This window comes from Leucoraja erinacea, unplaced genomic scaffold (genome assembly GCF_028641065.1).
Source record: "Leucoraja erinacea ecotype New England unplaced genomic scaffold, Leri_hhj_1 Leri_111S, whole genome shotgun sequence".
NCBI classification, from domain to species: Eukaryota; Metazoa; Chordata; class Chondrichthyes; order Rajiformes; family Rajidae; genus Leucoraja; species Leucoraja erinaceus.
In genome coordinates this window covers 162,135-188,275 of record NW_026575363.1, presented here as the reverse complement: position 1 = coordinate 188,275, position 26,141 = coordinate 162,135, and the positions used below count along the sequence as shown (strand labels likewise).

Sequence of the window (26,141 nt, the reverse complement as noted above, 5' to 3'; positions counted from 1 at the left end):
GTGAAAACAGTTGAAAACTGAGGAATTTGCTTTGTAAATTGGTAAATCAGGCAATTTATCAGTCAATTTAAGCAGGACAGCTCTTAGCGAGCGGCAGTGAGTGAGCGGCCTTGTGAGGGAAGTGCCCTGTGAGAAAAGTGTGAGTCTTTGGCGAGGAGGCTGAGGAGAGGAGACCACGCAATACGCTTGAGAGGTAGAGACAAAAGAAGGAGATGTCAGGCAAGCTGATTCAGTGCGATGCTTGCAGTATGTGGGAGGTCAAGGACACCGCTGGTGCCTCTGGCTGCTACAAATGCGAAAAGTGCATCCAGGTAGAGCTCCTGAAGGGCCGTGTTGGGGAACTGGAGAAGCAAGTGGATGACCTCCGGTTCGTACGAGAAACGGAGTCGTTCCTCGACAAGTCCTACAGTACGATTGTTACACCTAAGGTACTGGAAGAGAGAAGGTGGGAGACAGTGAGAAAGGGAAGGAAGCATGGAATGCCAACGTCCCCGGGTGGTGTACCTCTTGTAAACAGGTTCATCCGCTTAGAAGCTGTTGGTACAGAAGACGTGAGTGGCGGACTGGCTTGCGATGCGAACAGGGCTGTTGAGCCAAAACCAAAAAGGCCTAAGGCAGGCAAGGCCATTGTAGTGGGAGACTCCATCGTGAGAGGTACGGACAGGGGTTTCTGCGGCAACAGACGGGATGCGAGGATGGTGTGCTGCCTTCCCGGTGCCAGGATCCAGGATGTCACGGACAGAGTGCAGAAAATCCTCAAGGGCGAAGGTGAACATCCGGAAGTGGTAGTGCATGTCGGCACAAACGATGTCGGAAAAAAGGGGATGAATATTCTGCAGCGTGACTTTAGAGAGCTCGGAAAAATGTTGAAAAGCAGGACCTCCATGGTTGTTATCTCCGGTTTGCTTCTAGTTCCCCGTGCTAGCGAGAGCAGGAACAGGGAGATACGGGACCTGAACGTGTGGCTGAGGAACTGGTGCACGGGGCAGGGATTTAGATTCTTAGATCACTGGGATCTGTTTTGGGGTAAGGGAAACTGTACAAAAGGGACGGATTGCATCTTAACAGGTGTGGGACCAGCATTCTGGCAGGCAGGTTTGCCACTGCTACACGGGTGGCTTTAAACTGAATAAGGGGGGTGGGGTGTTAAATGGGATAGTGCAGGATGGAGTTAAAGGGAAAGGGTTTCTTAAATGTGTGAGCGTAGAGACCGAGGGGTGTAAAATGAGGGTAGAAGAAATAGGTAGCAAGGTGAAAAGTAAAAGTGGCAGGCAGACAAAACCAGGGCAAAAATCAAAAAGGGCCACTTTTCAACATAATTGTATAAGGGGTAAGAGTGTTGTAAAAACAAGCCTGAAGGCTTTGTGTCTCAATGCAAGGAGCATTCGTAATAAGGTGGATGAGTTGAATGTGCAGATAGCTATTAATGACTATGATATAGTTGGGATCACGGAGACATGGCTCCAGGGTGACCAAGGCTGGGAGCTGAACAATTGTTCAACCTTCCTGTCATCCAGGGACTCCAACATCTTTCTAGGTCTGGTAACAATTCACCTGTACTTCTTCCAATGTGGTGTACTACATTTGGTGTAATGAACTTATGAAACACTTTCTTTTTTTTAATATATTTTTATTAGATGCATGCATTTAAGAGACAGTTAGGCACATACATGGATAGGGCGTTTGGAGGGATACGGACCAAGCGCAGGCAGGTGGGACTAATGTAGCTGCAACATGTTGGCCGGTGTGGGCGAGTTGGGCCGAAGGTCCAGTTTCCACACTGTTTCACTCTGTGATTCTATATGAGGATGTTATCAGAACTCAAGGCCTGAACTGAAGTTTGTTTCAACTTCAGTTCAGTTCAGTTTAGTTTATTGTAATGCGTACAATGAAAAACTTTTTTGCGTGCTAATCAGTCAGCGGAAAGACAATCGATCTATACTTAACAAAAATTTTCATCTCGACCTCTTCTGGTTTGCGTTGTTTTTAAACTTGCGTAAAAACGGTACCCGATAGCGCTGCGATTTTTCGCTACCTTACTCACCGTTCTCCTCTGCTCCAACTGCATCAAGTTTTGTTTCGATCGGTGGAATGTTACAAAAGTTATGAAGGTTTAAAAATCGTAAGGTCAGCAGATTGGTCTTCTGTCCTGTCAGTTGCCAGGAAGGCAATGCCCCTTCCGGCACCCGCTGTCAATCACGGGGGCAAGGAGAATAAAGCCCCGGAGGCCGGGCTGAGTCCAGAAACCGTAAGTGAGTCCAGAAACCGTTAGTCAGAGAGCAGTGAGTCCAGAGGCTGCGAGTCAATGAGCAGTGTCCAGAGGGCGTGAGTCAGTGAGCAGCGAGTCCAGAGGCCATGAGTCATTGAGTAGTGAGTCCAGAAGCCGTGAGTCAGTGAGTAGAATCAATAGACAATAGACAATAGGTGAAGGAGTAGGCTATTCGGCCCTACAAGACATCACGGCCGTTCAATGTGATCATGGCTGATCATCCCCAAAGAGTATCCCGTTCCTGCCTTCTCGCCATATCCCCTGACTCCGCAATCTTCAAAAAGGAACTGCAGATGCTGGAAAATCGAAGGTAGACAAAAATGCTGGAGAAACTTTGCGGGTGAGGCAGGATCTATGGAAACATTTCTGAAGAATGGATTTGGCCCGAAACATTGCCTATTTCCTTCACTCCATAGATGCTGCCTCACCCGCTGAGTTCCTCCAGCATTTTTGTCTCCCTCTGCTATCTTTAAGTTGCCATATCGAGCCCTATCTTGAAAGTATCCAGAGAACCAGTCTCCACCACCCTCTGAGGGAGAGAATTCCACAGACATACAACTTTCTGAGAGAAAAAGTGTTTCCTCGTCTCCGTTCTAAATACTTATTCTTGAACTGTGGCCCCTGCCTCTGGACTCCCCCAACATCGGGAACATGTTTCCTGCCTCTATCCCCCCCCCTATGCAACCCTCCCTCCCACCCCCCCCCCCCCCCCCCCCCCCACAACCCCGCCCCCTCCCCCCCCCTCGCCCCCCCCCACACAACCCCCACACACAACCCCCTCTCACCCAAACAAACCCCCCTCCCCTCCACACAACCACCCTCCCCCAGCCACACTCCCCCCCCCACAAACACGTCCTCCACACCCCCCCCCTGCCCAACAACCCCCCCCTTGATCACAACCCCCCTCCACAACCCCCCCCCCCACACACCCCCTTCCCTCCCCACACACCTCTGCCTTCCACACAACCTACCTCCTGCCTCCACACCCCCGCCACCCATACCCCTCCCACCCACACACACCCCTCCCTCCCACACACCTCTCATAACCGTCACCCTGCCCCCACAAACCCCTCATCCACAAACCCATCTCCCCCAAACCCCCCCTGCCCCCCAGACCCCTCTCACCCCGCACACCCCTCACACCCCCCCACAACCCACAACCCCTCTTCCACACATAATCCCCTCCCACAAGCCCTCCCCCTCAAGCCATCCCCCACAACCCCACCCTGCCCACACCATCCTCCCCCAAAACCCATCCCCCCACAACCCTCCCCCCCACAACACCCCCCTCCCCCCCCACAAACTCCCCTCTCCCCCATAAACCCCCCTTTCTCCCTCACAACCCCCCTTCTACCCCCCCAACCACCCCCCCCCCCCTTAAATTAGGTATGTTACAATATTTACCTTCAGCGGCGTTGCAGTTCTGCCACTGGCCGTGTGCGCGATTTTGGCGCCTTTGAGGGGGGGAGGGGTTAAAACGCTGTTTTCTCCAACCTTGTCCTGGATTATATTTTGTTGGAGTGAAAGCTGAGAATTGTTCCGACGGCCGTTATGTGTTTTTTTTTTTTTTTTAAATCGCCCGACAAGTTCACCGCTGGAGTAATTTGAAAATCAGCTTCTAAAACCGTCAACGCCGACAACGGGGATGGATTTCACGTACGGGGCAGGTAAACAAATGCCGTTTCTTTTATGTATAAAAGTGTTCCTTAAGATGCCTTTAATTCACATTTTGCGAAACGGTGATTTTTTCCCCATACGAACCGGTAGTATTTTTCCTGCCGATGTGGGGTTTAAATTCACCAAAACCGCAATGTTCCAAATGATCGCATTCCAGAAAAACCCACTCACAAGATGATTTAAATCGCCATTAATTTACAGGTATTAAACATTAAATTCCTTCACTTTGGCCTATAAATCCATGACAATGAGATTTGAAAATTATAAAATTATGTTATATTGTTAATTCTTGTGTGAATGTTATTTGGACACTTAGGCTATTTAAAAATGTCTTGAATTGATAGATGTTTAGATCTAGTAATTGAATTTTGTAATTAGCTACAATTAGGTAACTAACTAATTATATGCTTTAATTTTGAGTCATCTAAGTAAGATTGTTTTATATTTGTTTCAGAATGCTTCAATCTATTATAACTGAAAATTTATTTTAGTTCTCTTAATTTTTAAGAAAATATGGGCTTTTGACTGACCTCGATCACAGTTTTTGAGTTAAGTCAATGGAAAAGCAATAGGGAACAAGATGCTAATTTCCGAGTATGAAAATGGCCATAACTTTTTTAATACTGAAGATATGAAAGTGAATTAGGTGTCAAATTAAATTTCTGTTTATGCTTTAACTGATGGGATAAATTACAGACTTGATTTTTTAAATCTCAAAATTTTGTAACATTGCTACTCAAATAGCATTAAGGTGCTGTTCATTAGCATGTTTAGAAAGGTCATTTTGCTTCTTCCTCTTTGGAGATCAGCCAAGAACAATAGGTTGCAATGCGATGGTTCAACCAGTTAATCTGGTATTTTCCTGGTCCCATAGCCTCCAATTGGCTACTTATTATCAGGCAACATCTAGCTCTATAGACATTGGATGGCTTGATTGTAATCATGTTTTTTTTTTTGTTGACTGGAAAGCTTTTCACGGTACACGTAACAGTAAACTAAACTCAAACTCAAAAGAAGGTGCATAGTTGACTGAGTGAAGACTTTGGTGAGTTAAAGGCTGGTTTAATTTTTTCCTTCATTTTATTGTTGCCATTTTGTGTGCCCATCCTTTCAACTTTGATTTTCAGTGGTCGTCAAGAACTGGTACCTTCAGGTCTCTGAGATAATTAGATAAGCTGCGAGCACTCCTCAACTGAGTGAACAGATCAGACCCAGTGGGTTTGAGGTGATGACTGAGGAGGCTACTTCGTAATGGTTCCCTTTCACAAGACCATTTTGACCTTGCCTAGTTAACACAAATTTCAACCTGCCCCACTGTAAAGTCAAGATATATTCGTATTTTACCTGTGACATTAAATCGAATACTTTATTGTCACATGTGATAGGTTACAGTGAAATTCTTTACTAGCAAACCTAAGGTATGCAAAAAGTTGCCCATAAAGGACGCTTCCAAAGTTTCAAATTCTCCCCAGCTGTGCTAGGTCCCCTTTGTAAAGTCAAGGCGTTTCCCTCACCTCATGTCCTTCTTGGTTCTTTCCATGTGTTAAACTAAAAGGTTTTTCTCCTTTGTCTTCTTTTCTTTTGTTAACATTTGTGTGTTAGGTTCCCCATATCTAGAATTTTGAAAAATCAGTTTAGTTACCTAAAGTCGAATGGCAGGGATCTGGGGAGAGTTGCAGAGCAGAGGGATCTAGTACAGGTAATAATAATAATAATAATAATAATAATAATAATAACTTTATTTGTGTAGCACTTTTCATACAATTGAATGTAACCTAAAGTGCTTTCCACAATAAACACAGGTCTAAACAAAAAATACAATTTAAAAAAAGTAAGAACATAGGCAGTTAATAGTGTAAAAAAACACAGATATATATAAATATTTAAAATATAAAATTAGGAATGTAAAAGGACAAAAAACAATGAGGTCAATTACAGAGTAAAGACAGTTAAAAGTTTTATTAAAAAGGTAAGTTTTTCGCTGCCGTTTACCAATATCAACTGAGTGGGCGTCTCTCATAGCCCTGGGCCGGGTATTCCACAGCTTGGGGGCATAATTTAAAAAGGCTGCTTCACCAATTTTCTTATTGCTGCAGCATTGGCAGGAGAGCATCAAAAGACCTGAGCGCTCGAGAAGGGGCATAGGGAAGGAGGGTGGTAAAATATGCTGCTCCTAAGCCATTTAGGGCTTTATAGAAAAAGGAGGACTTTATCCTGGATCTCACAGGGAGTCAATGAAGAGAGCATAATACTGTGGTGATATGCTCCCTTTTCTCGGTATTTGTTAAAAGCCGGGCTGCTGCATTTTGAATGAGCTGTAACTTGTTTCTGGAATTTGAAGGCAGACCTGTAAACAAGGCATTACATTAACCAAAGGTACACAAAAAAGCTGGAGAAACTCAGCGGGTGCAGCAGCATCTATGGAGCGAAGGAAATGGGCAACGTTTCGGGCCGAAGGAAGGGTTTCGGCCCGAAACGTTGCCTATTTCCTTCACTCCATAGATGCTGCTGCACCCGCTGAGTTTCTCCAGCTTTTTTGTGTACCTTTGATTCTCCAGCATCTGCAGTTCCTTCTTAAACATTACATTAACCAAGTCTGATATGAAAGCATGTGTGAGTTTGCTGATGACACAATGTGGGTAGTTTTGCAGTTGGTGAAAATGGTTGTGAAAAATTGCAGCAGAATCTTGATCGATTTGCCAGTTGGTCTGAGGAATGGTTGATGAAATTTAACATTGGGAAATGTGAGGTGTTGCATTTTGGGAAATCTAACATGGGCCGGAACTACACAGTGAATGATAGGCCTCTGGGGAGTATTGTAGAGCAGAGGGATCTAGGAGCATGGTTCCTTGAAGATGGATTCACGTAGATAGGGTGGTCGAAAAGACTATTGCCACATTGGCCATCATTAGTCAGAGTATTGATTATAGAAGTTGGGAGGTCATGTTGCAGTTACATAAGATGTTGGTGAGACCCCATTAGAGTATAGTGTTCCTTTCTGGGCACCATGTTATTGGAAAGATGTTATCAAGCTGGAAAGGGTGTAGAGAAGATTTACGACGATGTTGCCAGAACTCTTGGTATGAGCTAGAAGCAGAGGTTGCGTAGGCTGGGACACAATTCCCAGCACAGGAGGATACGGGGAGAAATATAGAGGTGTATAAAATCAGGAGAGGAATTTAGGCAGATGCAGTAAAATGTGGATAAATGTGAGGTTATCCACTTTGGTGGCAAAAACAGGAAAGTAGACTATTATCTGAATGGTGACCGATTAGGAAAAGGGGAGATGCAGCGAGACCTGGGTGTCATGGTACACCAGTCATTGAAAGTAGGAATGCAGGTGCAGCAGGCAGTGAAGAAAGCAAATGGTATGTTAGCATTCATAGCAAAAGGATTTGAGTATAAAAGCAGGGAGGTTCTACTGCAGTTGTACAGGGTCTTGGTGAGACCACACCTGGAGTATTGCGTACAGTTTTGGGCTCCTAATCTGAGGAAAGACATTCTTGCCATAGAGGGAGTACAGAGAAGGTGCACCAGACTGATTCCTGGGATGTCAGGACTTTCATATGAAGAAAGACTGGATAGACTCGGCTTGTACACGCTGGAATTCAGAAGATTGAGGGGGGATCTTATAGAAACTTACAAAATTCTTAAGGGGTTGGACAGGCTAGATGCAGGAAGATTATTCCCGATGTTGGGGAAGTCCAGAACTAGGGGTCACAGTCTAAGGATAAGAGGGAAGTCTTTTAGGACCGAGATGAGAAAATCATTTTTTTACACAGAGAGTGGTGAATCAGTGGAATTCTCTGCTACAGAAGGTATTGAAGCCAGTTCATTGGCTATATTTAAGAGGGAGTTAAGAGATGTGGCCCTTGTGGCACCGCGATTCATTGTGATCATGGCAGATCGTCCCCTATCAATAATCCGTGCCTACCCTCTCCCCATACCCCTTGACTCCACTAGCCCCAAGAGCTCTATCTAAATCTCTCTTAAATCCATCCAGTGATTTGGCCTCCACTGCCCTCTGTGGCAGGGAATTCCATAAATTCACAACTCTCTGGGTGAAAACGTTTTTTCTCACCTCAGTCTTAAATGACCTCCCCTTTATTCTAAGACTGTTCTGGTTCTGGACTCGCACAACATTGGGAACATTTTTCCTGCAGCTAGCTTGTCCAGTCCTTTTATAATTTTATGTGTTTCTATAAGATCCTTATTTCTAAACTCCAGTGAATATAAGCCTAGTCCTTTCAATCTTTCCTCATATGACAGTCCCGCCATCCCAGGGATCAATCTCGTGAACCTACGCTGCACTGCCTCAATCACAAGGATGTCCTTCATCAAATTAGGAGACCATAACTGTACACAATACTTCAGATGTGGTCTCACCAGAGCCCTATAGAACTGCAGAAAAACCTCTTTACTCCTATACTGAAATCCTCTTGTTATGAAGGCCAACATCCCATTAGCTTTCTTCACTGCCTGCTGTACCTGCACGGCAACTTTCAGTGACCGGTGTACAAGGACACCCAGGTCTCGCTGCACCTCCCCCTTACCTAACCTAACCCCATTGAGATTATAATCTGCCCCCTTGTTTTTGCCGCCAAAGTGGATAACCTCACATTTATCTATATTATACTGCATCTGTCACGCATCTGCCCACTCACTCAACCTGTCCAGGTCACCCTGCAACCTCCTAACATCCTCTTCACAGCTCACACTGCCACCCAGCTTTGTGTCATCTGCAAACTTGCTAGTGTTGCTCCTAATTCCCTCTTCCAAATCATTAATATATATGGTAAACAGTTGTGGCTCCAACTCCGAGCCTTGCGGCACTCCACTCGCCACTGCCTGCCATTCTGAAAAGGACCCGTACATCTGGGAGATTGTTTGTGTCTTCCTTAGTGAAGACAGATCCAAAGTACCTATTCAACTCTTCTGCTATTTTCTTGTTGTCCATAATAATTTCACTTGTGTCTGCCTTCAAGAGACCCACATTTGACTTTGCTACTCTTTTTCCCCTAGCATATCGAAAGAAGCTTTTACTGCCCTTCTTTATATTCCTGGCCAGCTTCCCTTCGTACTTCATCTTTTCAGCCCGTATTGCCCATTTTGTTTCCTTCTGTTGTCCTATGAAAGTTTCCCAATCCTCTGGCTTACAGCTACTCTTTACTGTGTTATACATCTTTTCTTTTAGTTTTATTCTATCCCTAACTTCTCTTGTCAGCCATGATTGCCTCCTTCTCCCCTTAGAATCTTTCTTCATTTTTGGAATTAAATGATCCTGCGTCTTCCGGATTCTGCCCAGAAATTCCTGCCATTGCTGTTCCACCGTAATTCCTGCTAGGATCCCTTTCCAGTCTACCTTGGCCAGCTCCCCTCTCATGCCTTCATAGTCCCCTTTGTTCGACTGCATCACTGACACTTCCGATTTAACGTTCTCCTTCTCAAATTGACGATTAAAACTAATCATATTATGATCACTACCTCCAAGCGGTTCCTTTACCTCAAGTTCTCTTATCATATCAGGTTCATTGGACAACACTAAATCCAGAATTGCCTTTTCTCTGGTCGGCTCTAAGAATCCATCTCGGAGGCACTCTACAAACTCTCTTTCTTAGGGGTCTTGAACCAACCTGATTTTCCCAGTCTACCTGCATATTGAAACCCCCCACCACCACAGTGGCATTACCTTTGTTACATGCCAGTTTTAACTCCTGCTGTAACTTACACCCTACAACCGGGCTACTATTTGGGGGTCTGTAAATAACACCAATTAGTGTCTTCTTGCCTTTACAATTCCTCAACTCAATCCACAGTGACAACCTCGTCAGTCCCTATGTCTTCCCTCAAAAGGGACTGAATTCCCCACCTCACCAGCAGAGCTATCCCCCCTCCTCTGCCCACCTGCCTGTCCTTTCTACAGGATGTATAGCCCTGAATATTAAGTTCCCAGGCCCGATCCTCCTGCAGCCACATCTCAGTAATCCCCACAATGTCATATCTACCAACCTCTAACTGAGCCTCAAGCTCATCTACTTTACTTCTTATAATTCACACATTCATATACAATACTTTTAATTCCTTACGCATCTCAACTTTCACATAGATCACTATTACACTTGGTCATACTCTCCAATCCCTTTGTGAGCTTCCGTTCCCATTAATTCTGGGGTCATTAACCATCCCTTTACTCTCTTTCCCTTTAACTCCATTCTTGACTATCCCATTTGACTCCCCGCCCCCCTTATTCAGTTTAAAACCACCCTTGTAGCAGTGACAAACGTGCCTGCCAGAATGCTGGTCCCCCATCTGTTAAGATGCAATCAGTCCCTTTTGTACAGTCCCCCCTTACTCCAAAACAAATCCCAGTGGTTTAAAAATCTAAATCCCTGCCCCCTGCACCAGTTCCAAGGTTCCACCAGGTTCAAGGTGAAGTGGAGAAGATTCAATAGGAATCTGTCGTAACTTTTTCCACACAAAAGGTGGTTGATGTATGAAACAAGCTGCCAGAGGAGGTAATTGAGGCAGGGACTATCCCATCTTTTAAGAAACAGTTAGACGGGAACATGGATAGGACAGGTTTGGAGGGATATGGACCAGGTGCAGGCAGGTGGGACTGGGAGATGTTGGCCAATGTGAGCATGTTGTGCCAAAGGTCCTGTTTCAACACTGTATCACTCTATCACTCTATAGCTCTGCTGCCCAGCTATTTACAATATATATTAATGATCTGGATGAGGGAATTGAAGGCAATATCTCCAAGTTTGCGGATAACACTAAGCTGGGGGGCAGTGTTAGCTGTGAGGAGGATGCTAGGAGACTGCAAGGTGACTTGGATAGGCTGGGTGAGTGGGCAAATGTTTGGCAGATGCAGTATAATGTGGATAAATGTGAGGTTATCCATTTTGGTGGCAAAAACGGGAAAGCTGACTATTATCTAAATGGTGGACGATTGGGAAAGGGGGAGATGCAGCAAGACCTGGGTGTCATGGTACACCAGTCATTGAAGGTAGGCATGCAGGTGCAGCAGGCAGTAAAGAAAGCGAATGGTATGTTGGCTTTCATAGCAAAAGGATTTGAGTATAGGAGCAGGGAGGTTCTACTGCAGTTGTACAGGGTCTTGTTGAGACCACACCTGGAGTATTGCGTACAGTTTTGGTCTCCAAATCTGAGGAAGGACATTATTGCCATAGAGGGAGTGCAGAGACGGTTCACCAGACTGATTCCTGGGATGTCAGGACTGTCTTATGAAGAAAGACTGGATAGACTTGGTTTATACTCTCTAGAATTTAGGAGATTGAAAGGGGATCTTATAGAAACTTACAAAATTCTTAAGGGGTTGGACAGGCTAGATGCAGGAAGATTGTTCTCGATGTTGGGGAAGTCCAGGACAAGGGGTCACAGCTTAAGGATACAGAGGGTACCCTCTGCCACAGAGGGTAGTTGAGGCCAGTTCATTGGCTATATTTAAGAGGGAGTTAGATGTGGCCCTTGTGGCCAAGGGGATCAGAGGGTATGGAGAGAAGGCAGGTACGAGATACTGAGTTGGATGATCAGCCATGATCATATTGAATGGCGGTGCAGGCTCGAAGGGCCGAATGGCCTATTCCTGCACCTAATTTCTATGTTTCTAACCCTCGTATTCTCTGGCCATCTCCAGATTTGATTATTCCCAATCTCCTTCTAAAAGGCCTTCCACTCGCACAGCTTTACCATCCATACCCTACTTGGCATAAATCATTATTTTCATCAATCACCTGTCTGGCTGTGTGCTTCTTGATATTCAATTAAAAATGATCACAGTTGCAATAAATCCCCCGTGTGTGTTCCTCTTAGAACTTTCTCTTCTACTCACTGAACATTTCCACAACTGTTGTTAACATTAACACTGTCATGAAGAACTGTTTCTGATATTGTGTATTGACTGATTACTGCAAGATTAAGTAATGTGGTATTTGCCAATGGTAAATTGGTGCTTAGTGCAATTTTTAACATTTTAACTTTTTTTTTTGCCTCATGTTAGAAGAGTACCAATTTGCCCAAAGTGTGATGACTCTTTTCCTCCTTCAATAATTGTATTGGTAAGTATTTTTGTACATATTCTTTGAATTGATGATAAAGCAAGATTGCCACCTTGAAATATTTATAATTTAGTTTAGTTTAGGGGTAAATCATGGAAGCCAGCCCTTCGGCCCACCGAGTCGATATATAACCAGTCACTCTAGATCTTTGTTATCCTAATTTTGTATCCAGTCTCTACACATTATTGGTAAATTCTATCAAAGTTTATTAACCTGTAAGCCCGCACGTCTTTGGGATATGGAATGAATCCGGAGAACCCGGAGGAAACTCACACAGTCACAGGAAGAACATGCAAACTCCACACAGACAGAACTCTACACAATACTGGTGTTGGGGTTGTGGGGATAAGGCAGGATAATGGTGTTAGTAGGGAGAGATAGATCAGCCATAATTGAATGGCGGAGTAGACTTGATGGGCCAAATGGCCCATTCACTTATTTCCTATCATTCATGAACTGATAGTCAGGATTTAACACAGCTCCATGGTGTTGTGAAGAAGCAGCTCGACAAGCCGTGTCACTGGGCTGCTCTTTCTTTCTTAAAATATCCCCCATTTCTAGCAGTGTGTGAATTGAATGTTCAATCACTGGTACACTTTTCTTCGTTCTGTGCAGGGCATTGGAGTTGTTAATGTAGATTATTCAATGCCAAATTGCATGGTCATCATCATGTACCATACAACCACCTTTGACTCTTTGCTACACTGTTACACTTGGAATAATTTGCTTTCAATTCTCGGGACGGCTGTACATGTGTCAGACTGGTCTGAATCTGCATCCTCTTTTGACCTTGTGCATATGAATAGCCGTACCAAGTCAAGATGCAACCAAACAGGCAGGATATTTTCTAAGTTCATAAGTTTAGTTTAGTTTACTTTAGTTTAGAGATGCAGCACAAAAAAGGCCATTCAGCCCATCATGTCCACATCAATCAGCAATCCCCGCACATTAACACTATCCTACACACGGTAATGACAATTTACAGTTATACAAAGCAAATTAAACTATATACCTCTACGCCATGGAGTGCGGGAGAAACCAAAAATCTCGGAGAAAACCCAGCCAGTGGACATTATTTCAGCAGCCCACAGACAGTCCACAAAAAAACAGTACTTGGTGTACATCAAGAAATGGGAAATGTACTGTCACAACAATAACATCACCCACAGATCAATGAACATCCCGTCTGTTCTGGAATTCCTGGCAAGCCTCCATTACGATGAGGGGCTCAGTTATAGTGCCATCAACTGTGCCAGAAGTGCTCTGTCAACATACCTATGGCAAGGTACAGAGCAGCATTCTGTTGGGACACTCCCCCTGGTAACTAAATTTATGAGGGGAATTTTTAATGTCAATCCCCCAAGAACCAGGTACAGGTGTACAACCTTTTATCCGGTGTTCTGGAAACCGAAAAAAAACTCCGAAAACCGGCCATTTTTTCCAGGATGTCGTCTACACACCAAAGCTCGCGTTTGGCGCCAAACTTGACCCGAAACGGTCTGTACTACTGTAGCGGCTGCCTCCTCCCCGGAGACCGGGGAGACACTTAAACATCTTTAATCATTGCTTAAATGTTAGTCAGTTAGTTTGGAGGGCTTTTATGTGAAGGGGGGTTGAAGGGGTAAACTTTAATTCTTAGTCCCCTACCTGGTCGGAGAGACGGGGAGCGGTCGATGCCTTACCGGGTCGCCGTGCAGTAAGCTCCGCAGCGCTGTGGCCGCCAACTCCCAGCTGGGGCTGCGGGCGGCGCCGGTTGTAGCTCCGATCCCGGCAACTCTACCCCTGGCTGCGAGGCGCTCCAAATCCAGCGCCGCCCGCGGCCGGACGCCCCCCACCCCAGCTCCGTAAATGTTGGGAGTCGGCGGCGTCGCAGCGCTGGGATACCAGCGGGAAGCGGGCAATGCCTTACCGGGTCGCTGTGCGGTAAGCTCCAGGGCGCGGAGGCCGCCTTCTCCCAACATTCGCGGAGCTGGGGTGGGGGGCGTCCGACCGCGGGCGGCGCTGGATTTGGAGCGCCTCGCAGCCAGGGGTAGAGTTGCCGGGGTCGGAGCTACAACCGGCGCCGCCCGCGGCCGGACGGAGCCCCCAGCTCCGCGATGTTGGGAATCGCCGACCAGGTAGGGGACTAAGAATTAAAGTTTCCCCCTTCACCCCCACCCCACCACCACCACATAAAATCCCTCCAAACTAACTGACTAACATTTATGCAATGATTTACAATGATTCCCCGGTCTCCAGGGAGGAGGCAGTCGCTCCAGACTTTTCAAGCCGCCCGCGCTACCTACCTAATCTACGCTAAAAATCTTCCATTCGGAAATCCGAAAATGTCCGAAATCCGACAAGTGTCTGGTCCCAAGGCTTTCGGATAAAAGGTTGTGCACCTGTACTCCCAAATATGGGATGTAAGCATTGTACTGACCATGTTAAGGAACTGGTCTCCAGCTACAGCTCTGTCCCTACAGAAACTGACACTGAAAACAGTCATGCTGATGGCACAAAGGGTCCAGTCGCTACATAAATTAAGACTGGACAACATGTCTTCTTCATCTGGGAACTTAACTTTCACATCAATGAATTAGTAAAGCAGAACAGACAGGGGTCAGCAGGCCTAAAAATAGAATTTAGGGCCCACCCGACAGATGATTTTTTCACACAGAGAGTGGTGAATCTCTGGAACTCTCTGCCACAGAGGGTAGTTGAGGCCAGTTCATTGGCTATATTTAAGAGGGAGTTAGATGTGGCCCTTGTGGCTAAGGGGATCAGAGGGTATGGAGAGAAGGCAGGTACGGGATACTGAGTTAGATGATCAGCCATGATCATATTGAATGGTGGTGCAGGCTCGAAGGGCCAAATGGCCTACTCCTGCACCTAATTTCTATGTTTCTATGATCGTCTCTGTATTGTAAGACACTTGCTATTATATATGGAGTATACAAAAATCATCAGATGCAAAGAAATGGCACTTTTAATCAGCCACAAATAACCACACAAAAAAGTTACAGTCCAGCCCATCTCGAGATGGCTGAAACAGGTCCTAATAAAGGCTGCAGCTACATTGGCAGATATGCAGTTGGATGTTCCGATGACCAAATCCTCAAGACAGCAGGATGGTCAACGGAGAAAACTTTCCAATGATTTTATCACAAACCAGTAATTAAACCTGGAACGTTTGCAGAAACAATTTTAAGTTCTGTAATATAATTTTACCCCATAAATAGGGGCTATAATTTGGTGTTAATAATTTATCGTTGATTTATTGATGTCTAATAATTTAACACCCATAAATAGGGCTATAATTTGGTGAAATCACAAATCGTTGATTTCACGTATTGATCCGAAGTAAAATAATAAGATTAATTTTAACACTATTCTTCCCATAAAGGGGGCTATAATTTGATGTTCAGTCATGGAGTTATCGTTGATTTCAATGTCGTATTGATGTCTAATAATGTTAACACTATTCTTCCCATAATCAAGGCAGAAGTGATGCATGGACTCGTTTCCACGGCATGAAATTACAGAGCTTTAAAATCTTCACGTAGTCACTCACGTGACTCCGAAGTAAAATAGTAAGATTAAACGAGAACTTACCAGTTCAAAGTTTGATCTTTATTTTATGAGGAGCATATTGAGGGAATACGTGCCATCCGCTCCCACCCTTGATCATATACTCAACTGGTATCTCTTCTCTAATCTTACTATGTTCAGTCATTACAGTTATCTGTGATTTCACACCGCTGCTTTGAAGAATGACACACATGCGTCCTGGCGGGGTTCTTCACGTATTCCCTCAACGTGCTCCTCATAAAATAACGATCAAACTTCGAACTGGTAAGTTCTCGTTTAATCTTACTATTCTATGGCCTTTGGTCCTAGAATCTCCCACTAGGAGAGTGGAAACATGCTCTCCAGTAAATTTGAAGAAGCTTGAGATTATTTGGTGACATGCCAAATCTCTTTAAACTTTTCAAAAAGTTGAGAATTCATTGGGCCAGGGGAGCCTGAGCCGGCTGATGGACTGGTGAGAGCTGAGGGCAGAGATATAGTAAACACAGATACTTCCCCAAAGACAACATGTATAAGGCCAGAGAGCATAGAGTTAAGCTGAGATGTACAAGATTTATAGTTGCTGTGAGGAAGTAATGTTCTTTCATTCAGAGAATGTATTTACTGAGACAACGGTGGAAGAGATGCTCTCCACATGTCAGAATCAGAATCAGAATACCGTTTATTGTCATTTGAACCTAAGTTCAAACAAAATTTTGTTTCTGCAGTCATACGAACAAGAAAAAAACCCAAGACACACAATTAACACATTTTCCACATACATCCATCACAGTGAATCTCCAAACACCTCCTCACTGTGATGGAAGACAAAGTCTTGTCTCTCCCGATGTTAAAGCCCCCGGCGGGCGATGGCAAGTCCCACGGCTGTTAAGGCCGCACCGGGCGATGTAAGGCCCTGCTCTGGGTCTTGATGTTGGAGACCCCGGCAGGCGATGGTAAGTTTCGCGGCCATTAAAGCTGCTCCGGGCGATGTAAGGTCCCGCTCTGGGTCGTTTTTAACCCTGTGATTTGGGCAGGAGAAATTGCCTTTTCAGGAGCTCCGATAAGCTCTCCCATGAGCTCTTGATGTTACCATCCCCCGTGTCTGCTGCTGGAGCCTCTGAAGCTCCAAAGTCGACTGGAGACCTCAGGTTGGTTCCGGTTGGAGGCCGCCGGCTCCACGATGTTAGGCCCAATGACAATGGAGACCCGATGGGGAAAAGGTTGGGTTGCCGTACAGGGCAGAGATTGAAATATTTTAAAACCCCCCCCCCCCCCCCCTCCCCCCATCCACCCTCCCACATATAAACATCTAAAAAATAAAAATAAAAACATACCTAATGGAACAAAAAGAAAGAAAAAAACAGATGGCTACAAGCCACTGCCGATCGTGATAGGATAAGCACGTTATCACTGAAGCATAGTAGACCAATTGCTAGTAAACAGGATTAATAAGGAAAGAATCCTGGTATTGACATGGGCACAATGTTTTGAAGGGCCTGTTTCTATGCTATATGACCCTTAGCGTTATTTATCCATTTGTTATGGGTGCAAAGGCTAATTTCATGCTTGCCTGACTTGTGGTTGCCAGCCTTTGATTCGTTGCTACGCCATCATCACACGCAGAAACGCCGAGATTTTTTACCATTTCGGGAGAGATTTCATTTTACATTCCAAGTATCCACTCCTGATTAAATTTTGTCGTGTTTATGTACCGATTTTTAATAAAATCCTTCACCCCACCCCCCAAATTAAAAAAAAACTGCTCTCACCCAAAACATGTTGGTGAACATTCAATCGTGTGATGTCACAATGCCCAATGCTCACAGATGTCCAATTGGAATGGATCAATTTACATATGCCTTTGCAGCAGCCGCAGCCCCAGCTCCTCCCCCCACCCCCGCAGCCTGTGTCAAAGCGCGTCATCACGTGTGTGGGAATGGAGAAAGACGATTGGGGGTGATAGCGAATGGGGAACAGATGGACTGTCCCTACCCCTTCCACACACTACTCTCCCTCCCCACTATTTCCCCTCTCTCCCCCCACCCCTCTCCCCCTCCCACCACACACACTCACACCCCCCCCACACCCCATCCTCCTCCCCTCTCCCCCCTTTCCCCTACCCCTCTGTCCCTCTTCCCCCACTCCCCCTGTCCCTCTTCCACCATTCTACCTACCCCTCTGCCCCTACCTCCCCCCCCACTCTTCCACTTCTCTCCCCCCTCCCCGTCCCACTCTCCCTTCCCACTATTTCCCCTCTTTCCCCCCTCTCCCCCTCCCTCCACACTCTTCCCCTCCCTCCCCTACCCCATCCTCCTCCCCCTCCTCCCCCCTTCCCCATCCTCCTCCCCTCTCCCCCCTTCCCCATCTCCCTCCTCCCCTCCCTCCCCCCCCCCCCCCTCCCCCACACATCTCTCCCCCTCCCCCATCCCTCTCTCCTCCCACCCCGACCCCTATCTCCTCCCTTTCGCCACCTCCTCACCCCTCTCCCTCTCCCTTCCTCCTCCTCCCCCACCCCCATACCTCTCTCCCCCACCCCCTTCTCCCTCCCCACACTCTCCCCCCTTCCTCCACCCTCTTCCCCCTCCATCCCCTACCCCATCTCCCCATTCCCCTCCCTCCCCCACACCTCTCTCCCCCTCCCCCATCCCTCTCTCCTCCCGTCCCTTCCTTCCCTTTCTCCCCCGCCCTCTTCCTCCTACTGCTCTGTCCCTCTTCCACCAACCCCCCTACCCCACCCACTCTCCCTCCCCACTCTTTTCCCCTCTCTTCCCCATCCCTCTCCCCTCCCTCCCCCCTCTCTCCCCCCACCCTTCACACTTCTCCCTCCCTCCCCTACCCCATCTCCCTCCTCCCCCTCCTCCACACCTCTCTCCCCTCCAGCTCTGGCACGATGCAGGCCTGCCTACTCCTGGAGATGACTGCTCTGTTGAGCACTATTGATAGTGCAGAGTGTGTCTTCCTTGGGGGTGTTTATAATTGAACACTTGAGGCGCGAGACCGTTCTGGTACTCAGTGTGCCCCTGCTGTAGCAAATAAGCTGAGAGGTTTGATTGATTCCTTTGAGTTGGTTGATGCATGGCGGATCCTCCACCTTGGCAGGACTTTCATATGAAGAAAGACTGGATAGACTCGGCTTGTACACGCTAGAATTCAGAAGGTTGAGGGGTGATCTTATAGAAACTTACAAAATTCTTAAGGGGTTGGACAGGCTAGATGCAGGAAGATTATTCCCGATGTTGGGGAAGTCCAGAACTAGGGGTCACAGTTTAAGGATAAGAGGGAAGTCTTTTAGGACCGAGATGAGAAAATCATTTTTTATACAGAGAGTGGTGAATCTGTGGAATTCTCTGCCACAGAAGGTAGTTGAGGCCAGTTTGTTGGCTATATTTAAGAGGGAGTTAGATGTGGCCCTTGTGGCTAAAGGGATCAGGGGGTATGGAGAGAAGGCAGGGATGGGATACTGAGTTGGATGATCAGCCATGATCATTTCGAATTGCGGTGCAGGCTCGAAGGGCCGAATGGCCTACTGCACCTATTTGTTATGTTTCTATGTTAGATTCCAATGCTTTTTTGCGGAGGTCTGAGGGGGTGGTTACCGCAATGATCGCATGTACATTCAGTTTCATGGAATTATGTATTTGCACTCCTATACCCATCTGCCCCACAACACTCCTTGGTTGTGAAAAATTGCAGCAGCATCTTGATCAGTTGGCTTGGTGGTCTGAGGAATGGTTGATGGAATTTAATACAGTGAAATGTGAGGTGTTGCGTTTTGGGAAGCCTAACATGGGCAGGACCTACATAATGAATGCTTGGGCTCTGGAGAGTGTTGCAGAGCAGAGGCATCTTGGAATGCAGGTACATTGGTCCTTGAAAGTGGAGGTGCAGGTAGATAGGGTGGTCAATAAGGCTTTGTGCGCATTGACAATTTATCAGTCAGGATAATGCGTATAGAAGGTGCGAGGTCGCTTTGCAGTTATATATGACATCGGTGAGGCTGCATTTAGAGTATTGTGTTCAGTTCTGGGCACCATACTATATGAAAAAAGTTCTCAAGCCGGAAAGGGTACAGAGAAGATTTACAACGATGTAGCCAGGACTTGAGGGTCTGTGCTTTAGGGAGAGGTTGAATAGGCTGGGTCTCTATTCCTTGGAGTGCAGGAGGATAAGGGGGATTATTATAGAGGTGTATAAAATCATGAAAGGAATAGATCGGGTAGATGCACAGAGTCTCTTGCCCAGAGTAGATGAATCAACGACCAGATGACATAGGTTTAAGGTGAAGGGGAAAAGAGTTAATAGGAATCTGAGGGGCAACATTTTCACACAACGGGTTGTGGATGTACGGAATGAGCTGCTGGAGGAGGTAGTTGAGGCTGAGACAATTGCAGCATTAAAGAAACAATTAGTGTAGAGGAATATGGGTCAAATGCGGGCTGGTGGGACTAGTGTAGATGGGAAATGTTTGCCAGCACTCGCAGTTATTTGTACTCCTGGTAAACTGCTCACCCACACCATTGAGGGGGACAGGGGTGATTCTCTCCTCCTTAAGCCCACCACCAACTCCTTAGTCTTGTCGGTGTTGAGCTGCAGGTGATTCAGTCCACACCACTCAACAAAGCCGTTGACGACACCTCTGTATTCAGCTTCCCTCCCCTCACTGATGCAGCCCACAATTGCAGAGTCATCCGCCAATGTCTGCAGGTGGCAGGAAGTAATAATAATAATAATAATAATAATTTTATTTATAGAGCACTTTAAAAACAAACATAGCTGCAACAAAGTGCTGTACATGACTAATCATTGACAAAAAAGTTAATACACACCAAAAATAACAATCAAAAGAAATAGTAGGAAAAGACATGTAAAATAAAGAAACATCAAAAACACCACAAACAGAAGCAAAGCCTCAGGCATGGTCAAAATCCAGGGAGTACAAATGTGTTTTAACACTGGATTTGAAGATGGACAGTGAGGGGGCCTGTCTGATGTGCAACGGCAGGGTGTTCCAGAGTGCCGGAGCAGCAACAGAGAAGGCTCTATCCCCTCTGAGCCTCCGACTAGACCTCGGTACCTGCAGGAGCAGCTGACCAGCTGACCTGAGGGACCGGGCAGGAGCGTATTGGTGGAGCAGCTCAGAGAGGTAAGGCGGGGTGAGCCCATTCAGACATTTAAAAACAAATAACAGTAGAGTTATATCTGAGGTCTGAGGTGTAGATGGTATACAGGAAGGGAGAGAGGACCATCCCCTGTGGGACGCCTATGTCCATGACATAGTTCTGTAGCCTGACATAGTGTGTTTGTCCAGTCAGGTAGTTGGTGATCCAGAACACCAATGGAGCATCTACCTGCATCTTTATCAGTTTGCTCACGAGAAGTAATTGGAGGAGCTGGGATGCATCTTCTTTGATAAAGGAAACAGGTAGGATGTCTTCCACATCACAGGAACCCTCCTCTGGCTCACTCAGGGTAAAAATATGCTGGATGGCTAGTACCCACACCTTGAGTACCCTAGGGCTGACACGATTGGGATCCACAGCATTGCCTGGGCAGAGTCTGTTCAGCTCCTTTCTCATTGATGGTCAGGTGCGACAAAGAAAGGGCAGAGGAAGTGGACTAGGGGGATTGAGGGGGAGAGTCTGTAGGGGAGCAGGGGGGTGGGTGTCAGGGCAGAGCACCACCATCAAATGTATTGAAAAACAGGTTCAGCTCCATAAACATAAATTCCATTTACCATTCATTCCCCAGCCCACATGCCCAGCTGACCAAGACCCTGCTGTAATTTTTACTATTACAATAGCACCAACTTTGATGATATCATTTGTTTCTATTTGAGTCCTACTTGTTGTGTGCCAATATTTGTCCTGAAGTGTATGACAAAAAAAAAGAAAATGCTGCTTTTGCAATCTTCCAGATACAAATTTGTACTTTTTAATGAAGATTCGCCAGCGCGTATCAGATTATATAATGGGTGAAAACACAACGGACTCCAGTAACAATAATCATGAAGATGCATTAAATGCAAACCTGGATGAAGGAATCATGTCAACAATTGTAAACACCATGACACCAATTGTAAACACCGTGTCAACAACAATTTTAAACATTGTGTTAATAATTGTAAACACTGTGTCAACAATTGTAAATGCCGTGCCACCAATTGTAAATACTGTGTCAACAACAATTGTAAACACCGTGTCAACAATTGTAAACTCCATGTCAACAATAATTGTAAACACTGTGTCACCAATTGTAAACTCCATGTCAACAACAATTGTAAACACCGTGCCACCAATTGTAAACACCGTGTCAACAACAATTTTAAACATTGTGTTAATAATTGTAAACACTGTGTCAACAATTGTAAACACCGTGCCACCAATTGTAAACACTGTGTCAACAACAATTGTAAACACCGTGTCAACAATTGTAAACACCGTGCCACCAATTGTAAACTCCATGTCAACAACAATTGTAAACACCGTGCCACCAATTGTAAACTCCATGTCAACAACAATTGTAAACACCGTGCCACCAATTGTAAACTCCATGTCAACAACAATTGTAAACATCGTGCCACCAATTGTAAACTCCATGTCAACAACAATTGTAAACATCGTGTCACCAATTGTAAACACCGTGTCAATAACAATTGTAAACACCGTGCCACCAATTCTAAACATCATGTCAACAATTGTAAACACCGTGTCAACAATACTTGTAAACACCGTGTCAACAATTCTAAACACCATGACAACAATAATTGAAAACATCATGTCAACAATTCTAAACACCATGTCAACAATACTTGAAAACATCATGTCAACAATTCTAAACACCATGTCAACAATAATTGAAAACATCATGTCAACAATTCTAAACATCATGTCAACAATAACTGTAAACATTGTGTCAACAATTCTAAACACCGTGTCAATAATAATTGTAAACACCGTGTTAACAATTCTAAACTGTGTCACCAATTCTAAACACCGTGTCAACAGATCTAAACACTGTTTTAAGAATTTAAAAACAGTTACCCATTTAAAAGTACGAGTGAATAAAAATCCTAGACAGCATGCTAACAATTCTAAACATGGAGATACATAGATACATAGAAAATAGGTGCAGGAGTAGGTTCATTCAGCCCTTCGAGGCAGCACCTCCATTCAATGTGATCATGGCTGATCATCCACAATCATTAGTCCGTTCCTGCCTTCTCCCCATATCACTTGATTCCGCTAGTCCTAACTGCTCTATCTACCTCTCTTTTGAATGATTCCAGTGAATCGGTCTCCACTGCCTTCCACTGCCAGATTCACAACTCTCTAGATGAAAATGTTTTTCCTCATCTCAGTTCTAAATGGCCGACCCCTTATTCTTAAACTGTGGCCCCTGGTTCTAGACACCCCCAACATCGGGAACATGTTTCCTGCATCATGCGTGACCAATCCCTTAATAATTTTATATGTTTCTATAAGATCCCAATCTCATCCTTCCAAATTTCGGTGAATACAAGCCCAGTCAATCCATTCTTTCATCATTTCGTCAAGACTGTAGGAATGAAATTTCATTCAAACCTTGTCTGAATGACAATAAAAGGCATTCTATTCTATGACAGTCCTGCCATCCTGGGAACAACCTTGTGAGCCTATGCTGCACTCCCTCAATAGCAAGAATGTCCTTGCTCAAATTAGGAGACCAACACTGCACACATTACTCCAGGTGTGGACTCACTAGGGTCCTGTACAACTGCAGAAGGACCTCTTTGCTCCTGTACTTAACTCCTCTTGTTATGAAGGCCAACATGCCATTAGCTTTCTTCACTTCCTGCTGTACCTGCATGCTTAAACTGTCAACAATTCTAAGAATGGTTTTCAAAAGCAATTGCTTACTTGCTCACTGGGATGAGAATGGTGGTACAAGCTGATGTTGATCTGCTACTTCTAATATCAATAGACCTACGAACAAGTGCAATAAAAAAACTAACTAATGCCAATTCCTAACTAAGGCCATAAACCAGGTGAAGAAATTATTTCAGTTTCTTGAAAGAAACATACACGCAAGAGAAAATGCACATAAAACTTTACAAATGTTTTGTAAGCTATTCGAGCAAACTCTCCAGACATGCTGACTATCCCGCTGAGTTACTCCAGCATTTTGTGTCTATCTTTGGTATAATCAAGCACTTGCAGTTCCTTCCTATACATGGACACATAGGACCATGACACATAGATGGACTTGTAGATTGACACTGGAAGGAAATTTTCAAAAATCTTCTTAACTATGACTGTCTTTGACATGAGTTCCCGTGGTTCTTTCACACAGCGGTTGATTCTGGTTGCCGAAAGGGCCTGTCCCACTAATGCGATTTTTTGGGAAACTTGCCGGCACCCGTCATAGTCGCAGCAGGTCTCCAAAAACTTTCTACATGTCACCCCACCTGTACGGTCGTGAGAAGTCGCCCAAAGAGTCGAACCTTTTTCTGGTTGCTGTTGGATTTTTACCATGTTGAAAATTTTCAACGACCTGCTATTACAGGTGCCGGGAAGTCGCCCAAAAATTTACATTGGTGGGACAGGCCCTTTAGTCTGCCATTGACATTTTTCTCTATTTTTCTCCCCACAATGCTCACTTATAATTATTGGAAAGCAATTCAACCTGTGAGGAAGTGGAAAAACATTGAACTAGTCTGAGGAGGTGATCGATGGTCGGTGTGGGCTGAGTGGGCCGAAAGGCCTGTTTCAATGTTGTCTCTGTTCAATCAATCTTTCAACTACATCAAGGGACAAGGACACCTCGACCCACAGTCAAGCACATTACATAGACAATGCCAGTGTTTGTATCTGTTCAATGAGTGGAATCGAAGGAGTTGCCAATAGGCTTGCAAGAGGAGAGGATTTGTACTGGACCAGAAAGACATTATGAGATCCCTGTATTGGGCTACTCAAGGCACTGGAGAGATGTCTCCTTTTCTGGACGTTAATGAGTTCATATCATTGAATAAGAAAAAAACGTTTTCCCCAAACTTTGAATTAGAGTCATAGTCACAGAGTCTTACTCCGTGGAAATAGGCCCTTCGGCCCAACTATTTATAATTCATGTAGAAACAATGCAGTGTAACAGAATGAGTTGGGCAGATTAGAATGGCCTTACATTTGCTGAGGAAATGACATTATTAGATACACTTAATTTGCACACATTTTGTAATGAAAGACTAGTACCTCGAATGTTAGACACAAAATGCTGGAGTAACTCAGTGGGACAGGCTGCATCTCTGGATCGAAGTAATGGGTGACGTTTTGGGTCGAAACCCTTCTTCAGAAGCCCCATTCCTTCTCTCCAGAGATGCTGCCTGTCCTGCTGAGATACTCCAGCATTTTTATATCTATCTTCAGCGTAAACCAGCATCTGCAGTTCCCTCTTGCACAGCAGCACAAATATATTTGAAAGAAAAGCCTTATCCAGTTGACATAATGCCAGTTTTATTTTTAAGCAAATGGATTATTGCATTAGCAAACTTTATGAATCATTCAATTTTTTGGGAAATTTGCATGGATGTGCAGGATTGTAGGTGAATTGGTTGCTGTAAATTACTCCCAGTGTGCAGGGGGGGTTCTGCCAAGGTGGGATGACATAAGGCCAATGTGATGGATGGTCGGTGTGGACTTGATGGGCCGCTGGGCCTATTCCCATGCTGTATCTTTAAAAAACCAGCCCCTCTTGCTTCTTCATGGTAGCCCAATCATGATGGGTTTCAGATCAGCTCATAAACCGGGTACTGGGCAGAGCAGCGGGTGGCACCACCGCAGTGGCTGTTTCGCCAACAATCTGTATATCCCCTCTCTCTTTTTATTATTTTAAGTATGTTTTAAATGTATGATTTAGTGTTTCTTGGTCTGTTTTATGTGGGGGGGGGGGAATCATGGGGCAACCATTTTCAGTCACTTGCCACAACGGAGATGCAATTTTTCTCTGTATCGTATGTCCGTCCCCCCTGCGACCTAACAACGTGGAGCGGTGTGGCCCTTCCTGAAGACCGGCCCGGTGCTTCAAGCCGTGGGCGCGCGGACTTACCATTGTGGAGCCAACGATCCTTTGTCGAGGATTGTCTGTGAAAAGAGCTCCAACCACGTGGCCTGTGGAGTTTAACACTGTGTAGCCCATGGTTGGCCCGTGAAGGCCGACTAGGGAGTTCCATGCCTTAGAGTGTTCCAATCCATCCCGATGCCGGAGTTTCGATCTCCCGACATGAGGGATTCGGACATCGGACCATCGGTAGCGGCGACTGCGGAGGGTTCAACGGCCCTGACCATGGGGTGAACAAGGATGAAAATGATTGAACTTTATTGCTTTCCATCTCAGTGAGGAATGTGGATTCCGCTGTGGTGAATGTTTATGTTAAATTTTACTTTATGTGGCTGTGCGTATTGTGGCTTTTAACTTAGTATGGCTGTATTGTAACTTAAATATCACTGTACCTTAATTGGTGCATGTGGCAATAAATTCGAACTTGAACTTGAAATTGAACCACAGACACTTTACACCTTCCGTAAGCCTAGACT

General features: G+C 45.3%; 1 protein-coding gene across 3 annotated transcripts; it reads left to right on the top strand.

The window, feature by feature from the left end:
* Positions 1 to 4,528: 4,528 nt before the first annotated feature.
* LOC129715322 (uncharacterized) lies at positions 4,529 to 26,101 on the top strand. 3 transcript variants are annotated; one of them, XM_055665195.1, is made up of 4 exons: positions 4,529 to 4,991; positions 11,970 to 12,027; positions 20,885 to 20,998; positions 21,491 to 26,101. In XM_055665195.1, the coding sequence occupies exon 4, from the start codon at positions 21,511 to 21,513 to the stop codon at positions 22,684 to 22,686; it is 1,176 nt and encodes a 391-aa protein (XP_055521170.1). In that variant the 5' UTR covers positions 4,529 to 4,991; positions 11,970 to 12,027; positions 20,885 to 20,998; positions 21,491 to 21,510; the 3' UTR covers positions 22,687 to 26,101. The 3 variants fall into 3 exon arrangements, with proteins under 3 accessions (XP_055521170.1, XP_055521169.1, XP_055521168.1); XM_055665194.1 differs by lacking the exon at positions 20,885 to 20,998 and having other exon boundaries at positions 4,531 to 4,991; XM_055665193.1 differs by lacking the exons at positions 4,529 to 4,991; positions 11,970 to 12,027; positions 20,885 to 20,998 and adding an exon at positions 15,501 to 15,858.
* Positions 26,102 to 26,141: the final 40 nt, after the last annotated feature.

Coding starts and splice junctions, on each gene's coding strand:
- LOC129715322 (XM_055665193.1), top strand. CDS start 15,777: ATGACACACATGCGTCCTGGCGGGGTTCTTCACGTATTCCCTCAACGT. Junction 15,859..21,490: donor AACGATCAAACTTCGAACTG/GTAAGTTCTCGT, acceptor GCAATCTTCCAG/ATACAAATTTGTACTTTTTA.